The sequence below is a fragment of the Prenolepis imparis genome, unplaced genomic scaffold (assembly GCF_030444845.1).
Source record: "Prenolepis imparis isolate NDT839.2.m4 unplaced genomic scaffold, iyPreImpa1.0 SCAF_9, whole genome shotgun sequence".
Classification (NCBI taxonomy): Eukaryota; Metazoa; Arthropoda; class Insecta; order Hymenoptera; family Formicidae; genus Prenolepis; species Prenolepis imparis.
Window position 1 is genome coordinate 14,004,832 of NW_028141167.1, and position 12,312 is coordinate 14,017,143.

Below are 12,312 nucleotides of genomic sequence, written 5' to 3' on the forward strand. Positions count from 1 at the left end.
TGATCAATTGGGGTGAAGAAATGTTAGTTCTTTTTCTTCTGATTAGTGATAAATTCCAATATTTAACGCGTCGTCTGGACTTAATTCCTTACAATTTCTTATGATTAATTCCGTAATCCTTATTCTTCTTATTGTATCTGAATCTTTGCGTATCCGACTTTACGACACTCTTTGTGCTCAGATCTTTGGCGCGAAGAAATATCGTGTATCTCTTGATTTTGTATGCAAGGATTTACTATACATACAATCGAAATCAACAAAAATGTTGAAGAAACAATGGCTAAACTATTCATCAGTTTATTTGTGTGCAAGCAAAGGGCGCATTGATCGATTGATTTTATGAGCTCAATGACAGATTTTTTTTAGAGTCGACTTTATACATACGAATCGAACAAGAGCTAAATAATAATTTTAACTCTTAGGAATCCTGAAATACTTCAGCTAGTGTACGACGAATGTTATCACATTTTTCGTCTCGTATATTCTCAACAACAGTATATAACTACTATAATTTATACATAATACAAGAAATTAAATATCTGAAATATTTTTACATCCTTTCATAAAAGTCACTATCAAATGAAAAGTCAGAATGTATAAAATGATATGATGAAGAAGATATTATCAGGGAAAACATGGAATAATTCCACATCTTAACGAAATGGGAAGAAACTGAAAATTTTTTCCTATCCTGAGAAGTGTATTCTAAGGATCTGTAATTTAGAACAATTGTTTTTTAGATTTCTCTTGAATTTCACAAGGAATCAACGGGGTCGACATGATCGACCATTCGCATTTGATGTCACACACACACACACATGCATACATATGCACATACTTGACATACTTAATCTCTCTAAATACTAGCTGTCGAAGAGCAGATATCCGATTTTGATTCTCGCATTCCGTCTCTGCCTGTCTCTGTCTGCTTCTAAAGACGATTTGTTTCAATACGGTTATTCAACTATATATATGTATATATAGCGAACGAAATAGAATGCGATCTCAATCGCAATCCGGGGAATCGAAAAGGAGGTATAGGCAAGAATGTTATTTCTGGGATCCCTTCATTTGACGAGTCATTTCTTCAGGATTTTTTATCAGAAGACTATCACACACCACAATATAAGCTATGATCCATAGTTTTTTTGAGATACCGATTTTTAAAAGTCACAATAACAGCAGTATTTACAATTGATGGTACTATATATGTACAGGGTATCCCATCAAAAATGGCCACTCCCTTTTTTAGACTAAAAGAGATAAACAATAACAAATATATATCAAATTAAATGATTCAAACTAAACTCTATTCATTTTTTTCATAATTTTTTTGTACATTTAAGAAAGAATATAGTTGGTGAAATAATTTAATTATGTATATAATATTATAAAATATATAAAAACGGAGGCCACTCCTCCTATAATCCCGAAAAAATTTGAACCTGACCCAATCTTATTTCTGATTAAATTAAAATTAGATTTGCTATATTAAAAAAATTTAATGATACATTTCTATGAAAATAAAAATAAACTTCTTGTCAAAAGTTGGAAAAATCTCAATAAAAAAAAAAAAATTTGAAACATCGATGTCTCGAAAAGTATCGATCGTATCCTAGTTTGCGACTTTTTTTTCTCGGTAAAACAATTTATCAAATTGAAAGAAATCGGAAATAACATTCTTCCCGAGGGTGCACTATGGCTGCATGAATCTCTCTTTCTCTGTAAAATTTTTTTTTGATCGTTATTTATCTCGTACTATTAAGCGCACAGTGGTCCCGCCAAGCTCGTTCTCGGCTCGATCACCAAAAAGTCAAATGTTTTTTATTACACATGTAATTTGCAGGATTTTTTGCAACAGAATTCGCACATTCACCGGGATGGATCATGAATTGAAGAGCTTATTTTTTTCACACAAGTTATCTTGAATTTATTCCTCAGATTCTCTTCAGCTCTTTCTATAATTTGATAACACAATTCTTTATTTTTAGATATTATCCATTTAAGACGGTTTGCCAAATAAGCTCTTGAATTATGTATTATCCATTTTTTTCGAAAAAAATAACACACCCATACACACACGATGTAGAACAGCATTTTGTCATTGTCGTTGTTCATACTCGGTTGCCAGTGTCGTAATTAGCCTTATGCTCCCCCTCCTCCCAAATACTTATAATAAAAAAATTGAACTTCTGAGAACTAAAAGAAGTTGTTGCAAATAAATATACTTTTTTTACAATTAAAAAAAATTTAATTCTCTTCAAACTATTTTATCTTTAAACTTATCTCTTTAAGGCTCCTGGCTTCTCGTCGACCATGTTGGAATTGTGACGTCAGAGGCGAGAAAACGCTAAAAATTCTTAGATACCATTTCGAAATAAAATGATATTTCGATGAAACAGCACTTCAGATGACTTTAGCATACTCTTAAAATACTTCGAAAACTATCCTTTTGCCTTTATGATCAATCAACAGCTGTAAAATGTAATATTATAAGGCCCAGTCCGTCTGGTCTTTGCACATGCGCAGTCATTCCGCATGACAAAGTCTGATGATCATTTTACGGTTGTTGATTGACTATCGAGGGAAAAGAATAGTTTTCGAGGTATTTTAAAAGTGTGCTAAAGCCATCTAAAGAAGTTTCATCGAAATATCTTTTCATTTAAAAATGGCATCTAAGAATTTTCAGCGTGTGCTTTCTCATCTCTGACGTCACAATCTAACATAGCTGCAGCAAGGACCCAGGAACCTTAAACTTTTAAGCTTGCAGGAGCACCGACGACTAATAACAGCACTGTACAGCTGCCAACATCGAGCAGAGTTCCGAGCCGGCGTAGACAATTAATTAATTAAAAGCATTAGGCAACCCCGTCACACTCACCCCTTTAAATTTTCATTTATGTTATTGTAATAGATTTTATACATCGTACTTTTTTTCTTAACGAAATGTATTTTGCACGCCAAGAGAACGCGAATCTCTTTGGTGACGCTTGCTCTGTCCATTTTTCTCTCTCTTTCTCTAATCTTCTCTTCTTCCTTCCTCCCTCTTTTATTTATTTATTTTACCCTCTTTTTACGCATTAGATTTAAGAAAATCGAAGTGTGTGTCGAAGGACGTACCATCGTTTGCAGCCGAGGCATATAACAAAATTCGACATAGACTACAACAATAACTATTTTTTTTCTTACACATACTTATTCTGCTTAATCGTTATTCATTCAATTATAATCTTTTGCAGATTTTATCATATATATATATAGGATATACACAACGCCGGCGTTTTTTAAAATTATTATTCGGCATGACAATCGGGCACAATTCATCACGCTATATTATTCATCATTTAGCATCTCTTTATCTCTTTCTCTTTTTCCGCGCATTTATTATATTTATATCTTACAATCTCTCTCCTTCGCTTTCCCTCTCTTTCGTATTCTTTTTATATATATATATATACAATTTTATTTGTTGACGTTTCATATAGAATACTAGTAAATAATAATTACCAGCTCTCTATTTACGCCTTACAACGAGATTTAACAGCTGATGTTTTTTCTATACTTAAACGCTTACTACGCTAATTAATCTTTTATTTATTTATATCACATTGTTCACACACATACACTCGCACACAGACATACGCATGTACAGATTATTCATATATATATATATATATATATATATATATATATATCGCTTAGTGTTTTACTATTTTTTTTTAGTTCTTTCCTTCTGTTGCGAACAACATTTCGGTCCATTTGGCGATTTCTTTTCGCCAACGAAATTATTTACATGAGGCTATTACATCGCTTTCATAGTTTCCGACAGTGATTTCAGTCGCATTCAAACAGCAGATGTAAAATATTATTTTCCGCTCAATTATATATATATTTTTTACATTTTCAGTCATCTCTTACACAACTTTGTTTCTTGCTCTATGTGCTACGGAATATACGGCCATTTTTTTGTATTTATTGCACGACTTGAAGTTTTTAGTCGAGTAAAAGTGAAGAGAATTTTGGAAAAATAAAAAAAATAATTTAATTGAAATTGTATTGAATATCTTGAATCATATATATATTTGAAAAACTTTTTCGTCTTTATTGCAACTTGAACTTTCCTTTATTTCCAAATTCTAATTGTAAAAAGTGATACATCGCACAATGGATGATTAATGTTATACTTGCATTAGTTATTATAATTGCATTAATTTCTTTCTTAACCCCTTATCAGTGTCGGACGCCTATATGCGCAAAAATTTTAGTGACCACCAGTGTGTCTGACGCTTATATGCGTCATCATAAAAAAATTCGATAAAGACCAATTTCAAACATTGCGATTGATAACCAATAATATAATATAGTTGATATTATAAAAGAAGGAATGATATTTCAGAATATGCTTATATGTTATCAATAGAAAATAAAAAATAAGCCAAACACATGACTATAAATGGATGTCTATATGAATGATCACTTATGAGAATGCAGTCCGTGCGTAGCCACCTAGCGGCGCACGAAGAAAACTGAGAGCATACACAAACGCACACGAATTCTATGGAAAATGACGTTATGTAATATGAAAAACAAGTTTCATTCCAATCAAAATATTTTCAAACTTTGCGGCATCCATGTTGGATCCGCCATCTTTAATTCGATAATTTTGATATGAAATTTGGATTCAGCGACCCCAAAAACCCCCAAGGAATATTTTTTATAAAAATTGAAACAAATTTTTGTCAACACACTGACGGCACAGAAACATTTTTTTCTGTACACTGTTAAAGGGTTAATATCGAAATTGTAAAACCATCAAATTTAAATTTTAAAAAAATTTATCATTAAAGTATAAATATCGAGTGATCTAAGATTTAAAGACAAAAATCTGTATAACGGTATAAAAATTGTGCAAGCTATAGCTTAATAGACTTTTATTATGCTGAAATTTTCTGTCAGCAAAATATTTATCTGCATAAGATAGTGATGTGTGTTAAAAATAGTAATTTAACATATTATTTATATAACAATTTAACAAGAATATATGGTACAGATGCGATTTCATCAACGCACTAAGCAAGATATATGATTTATATTTTAAATTAAACCACTGTATAATCATGTCATACAATTAAATAATTTAAGAAATATAAAATATATATCTTTTCACCTTCATATGCAGATATAGTAATGTTAAAACATACACAAATAAAAGTTGAGATATCCGAGAGATAATCAATAGTCGCGCATGCAAAAATGTACAAAAGGAAATATTTTTCATTGCATCACATGTTGAATTAAAAAGTACTTCATTATATAAACACTATGCACTTAGAATACCGAGAGTATATTATAAAATGATTTAACATATATGTATATGTATGAAAAACCATTATATAATTAAATTGTATTATTTATATATAATTATATATACAGGATGTTTCTAAAATTATGTCAGAAATTTTAAGGGTGTATTCTAGGGGTCAAAATATGAAAAAAAGTTCCTATAAACATGGGTGCAAAAATGAAAATTAGCACCCCGCCATATCTGGGGGTTAATTCCCCTTAAAATTGGATTAAATTGTCAAAACCACATAAAAATGCAGGTCACTATTAATTATTACGCTGTACAAAGTTTCAACGATCTGTGAAAAAGTCTTCGAGAGCTATAATACATTTTTCGATTTTCTCCCCGAATTTTAGGGGGCTACTAACTCGGAGGGAAAGCATTTCTGGACCCATGTTTATAGGAACTTCTTTTTTTATTTTGAACCCTAGAATACGCGCGCCCTTAAAATCTCTAATATAGTTTTAGAAACACCCTGTATAATATAATTAATATGTTGCCCAACTGAGTTCTTTATTTCATCATTAACGATCTCACATTCCGAGAAATAATCGAAAGCGTAAAATACAATTTTATAAGAATATACAAAGATTTTACATACTTATAGAAAATAAGAAAAGTGCAATAGATGAATGAGTGGATGCAATTATTCCTACTTTCATTAGAGATAGTTCTATTATCATGCGTCTCTTTTTTTTATTCTATTTTTAATTTATTTCAAGTTATGCACTGCATGATTGCAAACAAATGCTCGAATTATAAAAAGATGAAACATTACAATGCACACCTATATCATAATAGAAGTAGATTACAATGATGATGGCAATTTGAAATAAGCATTTGAAAATCTTTCCGTATAACGAAATCAACATGATGATTTTCAATAAGTTATAATTACACGCTTGTGAAAATCGCAAAATAGTGATTTGTTCTATATGCATATTTGCATATATGTGTGTAATAAATATAGAAGAATAAATACTTAAATGTATTATTACAAACCTAAATTACTTTTTCTGCCATCTCTATATAATTTTTCGCTCTTGCTATCAGTGTAACGAGAATTCCATCTTGCGATTGAAATTGTCGAAACTAAACAGACACCTCCGTATGGAGTTCAATATCCGTTCTCCACAGCCATTATTATATGATAAATTTAAAAACAAAACGGCACATAATCTTCATCTTTTCATTTCGTCGATCAATAGATAGTTAGTTAATCCAACTCAGTGAACTCTATACTATTATACTGGAATGTGAACTGTATTATAAGAAAACGGGACGAGCGAGAGGGAAAATTGGAACTAAATCCTTTTCTATGTCTTTTCTTTTCCTTCTATTGATCTGTAGTGAGAACATATATGTATAAAATAAATTGACCAATCAAAATTTACTAGACATAAATTGTTACAAAGCAAGCTGTTTTTTGCTTCTTGAGACCCGGGCGCTAAGCATAGCAGTGCACATTCCAGTTTAGTATAGAGTTCACTGATCCAACTTGTTCTCTATTATTTCATAACATTTTACAAGATATATATTTTAATATTAATATTATTCTCATTCTCTTACGATACTTTAAATGTATCATCGCATTATCATTTTTTGTAATATATTTTTTTCCAATTTTAATAAGGTACGATAAAACTTATCAATTTGTAGGTTTCATAAAATAAGTACTTTAAAAATTATGTGAAAAGTAAAATTTATTCTATTGCAAATCAATTTTTTAAATTTCTTTTCCATGTTGTCTATAGAAAAATATTTAATCTTTCAAAGTATATAACATAAGTTGCTTAGAAAAAGAAAGTTAATTATCAAATTTTGATCGAAAATATGATTTAAAAAAAATTATTTACACAAATAACATATATTACAAGGAAATTTAAGTTCGTCAATTAAGATAGTATAACCGTCGCACATACATACATACATACATACATACATACATACATACATACATACATACATACATACATACATACATACATACATACATACATACATACATACATACATACATACATACATACATACATACATACATACATACAACTGCACTGTTATTACTTTATATATATTTGTGTATGTGTGTATAATGACTTAAATAAATAATCTATATAATAAACACATTTCAAATTGTTGTCCAGACTTTATCTAAGGTATCATATCGATCTACATTCGTCAATGTACAAATACAATATTTACATTAAATTTGAAATGTGTTTTGCTAATTATCACGCGACTATAACTGACACCTTTGTTCTAACTCTTGCAATATTTGTTTCTAGAAAGCAATTGAAGATTCAGTGATTCAGCTCCAACAGTCAGTGAATAACAGAGATCTTAAGCCAACTGTTAACGCTACTCTCGTACATTGATTAAATTGCCGCTTCCAGTTCCTGCAATTGCAATGTTAGATGTTATGACGTTAAAAGCAAGAAATCAAGCGAACCTCTTTTTTTTGTACATAAAAATAAATTAGTCTTTTTGCACATTACCACTTGTGTTCAATAATATATAGATCTATATCGAAAATATATCAAAAAATTTTTTCCTTAGTTTTTCTCTACAATATAATAAATATATAATTTAATATATATGTATATCATAAATCAATATAGAAACCAGGAGCCTTAAAAAGCATTAATTTATCAACATGTTGTAATAAGCTTTCTTATTTCTTGGACACTTGGACTATAAATTAGCCCTTTGAACTTCATTAATTTATGTAATAATCTAATTTCTTTAACAAAACTAAAGTAATGTATACAATATACATTGCATGAGTTGAGCAAGGTTTTTTTTCTCACACTTTCGCAGTCAATTTCTTCTTCACGGAAAAGCTCAAATCTCGAATTCAATCTTTCTGGGACACAAAGTTTCAAAATGCAAGGCTATTTCAATATCAATAGACCAAGGCTTTTCTCGTGCAAGTTTCTTTAATGATAAAAAATTGCCTAATTCTCATATGGCTCGATGGTCATAATTTTTAACTTTCGCTTGTTGTCGCTAATTTTCGTCAATCTCAACAAATAACAAAAAGTATATTAACTTTAGAACATAAGGACTCCGATTATAATTAAAAATTTTTCGACAATCCATATTCTGGATACTCCAACACGTCAATCAGATTAACTTTGCTTTTCCTTGATATTGTCAGACAGTCGAGTTCGAGGTTGACGCAGGTTGTGTACTGGAAGCCGTCGTCGACGGTAGAGTCGACGTTGACGAGCTGACCACGACGACGGGTTTCACTAAAGTCGTGGTGTTAAGGTACTGAGCATTCACAAGCGGCATCTGTCCTACGGACTTGAGGATCGGAGTGGTAATCATCTTCCCCGCCAGACTGGACGGTGCCAGGATGTGAGCGGTCACCTGATTACCCTGGGAAACGACTGTCATCGGCGTGACGATCGGAGTTAAACCGGAAAGAGGCGTGTGCTGACCGACGATGTGGGCTATACTTTCCGTGGACGAGGCGTTCTGCATCATCGTCGAGCCTGATTTGCCCGCAGTGGTTTGAAGCGACACTCCTGCATGACTCAAAGTTAATCCTGCAATCAGCAACATGTAACAAATATCATCATCAATTTTCTTCTTTCTTTCTGTACTGTATTACGACACCTTTTTCAAAAGAAGGTTAAGACTCCTGGCTCCTCATCCACCATGTTGGAGCCTTACTAAGTTAAGACTAATTCGCATTGTTGTGCTAGAGTTACATACCATTTGCTGGAAGTATATTCAGTTCCGCGCCACCGGGAAGTCTTGCTAATTCTGAGCCATTGCCTCCTACTAGGGTTACCCCACTAACCATTTTATGTGTAGTCTGTGCATCACCCGTTCTTATTCTCGTTTGAGTATCTGTACGTAAAAATATTTTTATTTTAGAAATCCAAAAGAGAGACTCCGGAGGAGAGAAAGAGAGAGAGGTGAGAGAACGCTTGTCTATTCCGTCTATGATACAAAAGATCCTAAATAAACGTGAGAAAGATTTTTAAACGATTTTTATACGAAAAAAATATAAACAAATAGTGTGTGTAAATCTTTTTACACTAAATTTATGAACTTTGAAACTTTTAATTTAAAAAGAGATTCGGGTTTCTACAAATAACTTACTCGACACATTCAACGCGGGGGAATGCGTGGCGAGAACCAGCGGCCGGCCTTCGTTCCCCGAATGCACGAAGGTGACAGGTCTAACATCGCTCGCGGACGATTGCATGGCCAGAGCCAGTGGCCTGTCGTTGTTAGACAAATTAGAGTGCACAAATGTCACTCTATTGTCATTGGCGGTGGACGAGTGAACAACCAGCGCCACGGGCCTTGGCTCATTTCCAGTGTTGGATTGCACAGCGATCAGCGGCGGCCTTATCTGATCCGAGGAGTTTTGAACCGCCAACGTGAGCGATCTGGACTCGTTATTGCCAGGGGTATGTGTGACCAAGAGCTGCCGCGTATCACCTGGAACCACCCTAAGTCCCGGACCGATGTGCTGCAACGTCGGCACAATCGTTGCAAGACCTTGACTCGTGTTCAACATCTGGGCGCTAATCGGCAGGTGTAGCTGATGCGGTTGCTGCACTATACTAGCTGTGGACGACGTGACGACTTTTTCCTGAAACCAAAGTATCCTCTCTTTTATTTTTGTAGGGGTCAATCTTAAATGTTTTTAATGTGTGCTTATAAATCTACATCTAATTGTAAGTTAGAGATCAACATCAGGATGATTCATATAACAAGCAAATATTTGGAATAGGGTTTAGAAAAAATGTATCAGATAAAAATTGTAAGATTTTGAGAAGAACAAAATATTGTGACTTTTTGAATTGTCCTTAGGTGGCGTTTTTCAAGGTCATTTGAAGGTCAAGCTAGTTTTTTTTTAAATAGATGAACCACCCTATTTTTTTTACATAAATCGATTCCTCGCAATATTCGGCATAAAAAGTTATAATAGGAGGGCTAAAAAATTTACGAGATATTTTATATTTTAATTGGGCGTAATTTTACAATTTTATTTTATTAAACTATAAGAAACATCTCAAAATATTCATTCTTCGATGATCTTAGCTCAATATTTTTATGCACATAACAATGAGATGAATCAATTGGTGTAAAGAAAACACAGTTGTTTTTAAGAAAAAATATGTAACTGTTAGTTGCAAATTACATACTTTTTCTTAAACCTCAATGTAAGTTTCCAGAAAAGGACACAATAATATTATGAAGAAAAATCGTGTTACGAATTTTCAAAGCCGCTTTTAGTAGCAGTCTATCAAGCGGCTCTGCAAATGCGTGATTTACTCTAGCACCGAATTATTTTCAAATCGCAATATTTACGATCCGACTTTGGATATGGTGCCGAAAAAAATTTTTATCCCGACTTTGTCATCGTTCGTAATTAGGAAAGCTGAAAATTATATACCTGCGGAGTAGAAATGCTAGATGTAGGTGCTGCTGCTGCGCTAGACACCAAATTCGCGGGCGGACTTTCTCTGGAGCCACGTGGTGCGAGTTCTTGCGTTTGACAAACGACACCCGTATTTGCGGTTTGATTGTGAATATTGGAAGTCGTGCTGCTAGTAGACTGCAATGCTTGCGGCGAGCTAGCTGTCGTCACGCTGTTCAGACTGCTCGTGCTACTGTATCTCGTACCACCTCGTGGAAGTCCGATAACATCAACTTCTACATTTTCTAAAATTTGTAAGAGAAGTATTTTAAAGTTTTTGAAAAAAAAAAAAATTATAGTATATATATATATATATATATATTTATTTATAATTAATATTTTTTATTTCTTTTATTTTGTTCTACTTATTTTGAGAACAAAAATTTTAAATCTAATAAAAATAGAAAAAAAGTAAAATCGCATATTTGAAGTAAAATTGTAAGTAAAATTGCGTAAATAAATTTTTGAAGATAAAATTTCTGCAGATTTTTTATTCAGTATTTTTCAATATCAAGAATATTTTATTGAATGAAATGAATAAAATTAATATAGAATAAAAGATCATAGGTAAAACTGATAATTCCCCAAATATTATACTTTGTCAAATTCCGACATGTTTCTTATTTTTTAACATTTTACAAATGTGTCTTACCATTTTTGGCGGTTGTCATGTCCGCTCCTGGGTTTTGTTCCAGCAGAAGAGAATTGATATCAATATTATCCCAAGTCGCGTTGATTTCCTTCTTCAGTGCCATCAACCTTTGCTGAGCCGCGATTTTCTCTCTCGCGAGTCTCTCCATCTCGTGCTCATAATCTTGGTCTTTCTTTGTCAATGCCTGCGAGATGACAGAAAAAAAATATCTTTCTCTCTCGAACGCTGCTTCTTATATGTATAAGAAATACACAAGTTTTCTTCTATATTTTTTTTAACTAATGCCGCACAATTTATTCATCAGCAATATCTTCCTCAAAAGTCTTGTTGATATTACCAGCCACTGCAGCTATAATATTTTAATAATATTTTAAAAATAAATGTCATAAAAAAGTTATAAAAAAGTTATAAATCATAAGAGAAACAATGGATCAAAACTGTGTAAATTATATGTTTTAAATAATATATATGTATATATATACAGGGTGTCCCAGAATTAGTGATATACCTGTTAATGGCAGATTCCTGGGATCATTTGGAGACGATTTTTCCTCAGCGAAAATGTCGAAGAAGGCCATCATTTGTTGTATGTTCCCAATTTTTGTCATCATGTATCTTTGTAACTAAACCATAAATTAAAATTCCATTAAAGTTCATTAAACTCTACTTGAAATTAATTTTGAAGAATGTGATTTTGTTAATATTTTATTTCCACAAAGCTCAGTTTGCGAAAAACCCTTTATGTTCAATAGCTTATAACTCGAAAATGCCTCGACATTTTTGCTGAGGAAAAATCGTCTTCAAATGATTCCAGGAATCTGCCATTAATAGGTGTACCACTAATTCTGAGACACCCTGTATATAAATATA

General features: G+C 32.3%; 1 protein-coding gene and 1 long non-coding RNA gene across 3 annotated transcripts in view; one reads left to right on the forward strand and one right to left on the reverse strand.

Annotated features, from left to right (window-relative positions):
• LOC145941132 (uncharacterized) overlaps positions 1–12,312 on the forward strand; it is a 90,628-nt gene that overhangs the window by 73,615 nt on the left and 4,701 nt on the right. The window lies entirely within an intron of this gene.
• LOC145941130 (uncharacterized) overlaps positions 264–12,312 on the reverse strand; it is a 28,595-nt gene continuing 16,546 nt past the window's right edge. For both annotated transcript variants that reach the window (XM_083047015.1, XM_083047016.1), the window contains exons 6-10: positions 11,443–11,626; positions 10,767–11,035; positions 9,461–9,959; positions 9,068–9,205; positions 264–8,898 (exon numbers count right to left, since the gene is read on the reverse strand). In XM_083047015.1, coding sequence (XP_082903141.1) covers positions 8,501–8,898; positions 9,068–9,205; positions 9,461–9,959; positions 10,767–11,035; positions 11,443–11,626 — 1,488 coding nt within the window. In that variant the 3' untranslated portion in view covers positions 264–8,500. The remainder of the gene's footprint in view (positions 8,899–9,067; positions 9,206–9,460; positions 9,960–10,766; positions 11,036–11,442; positions 11,627–12,312) is intronic.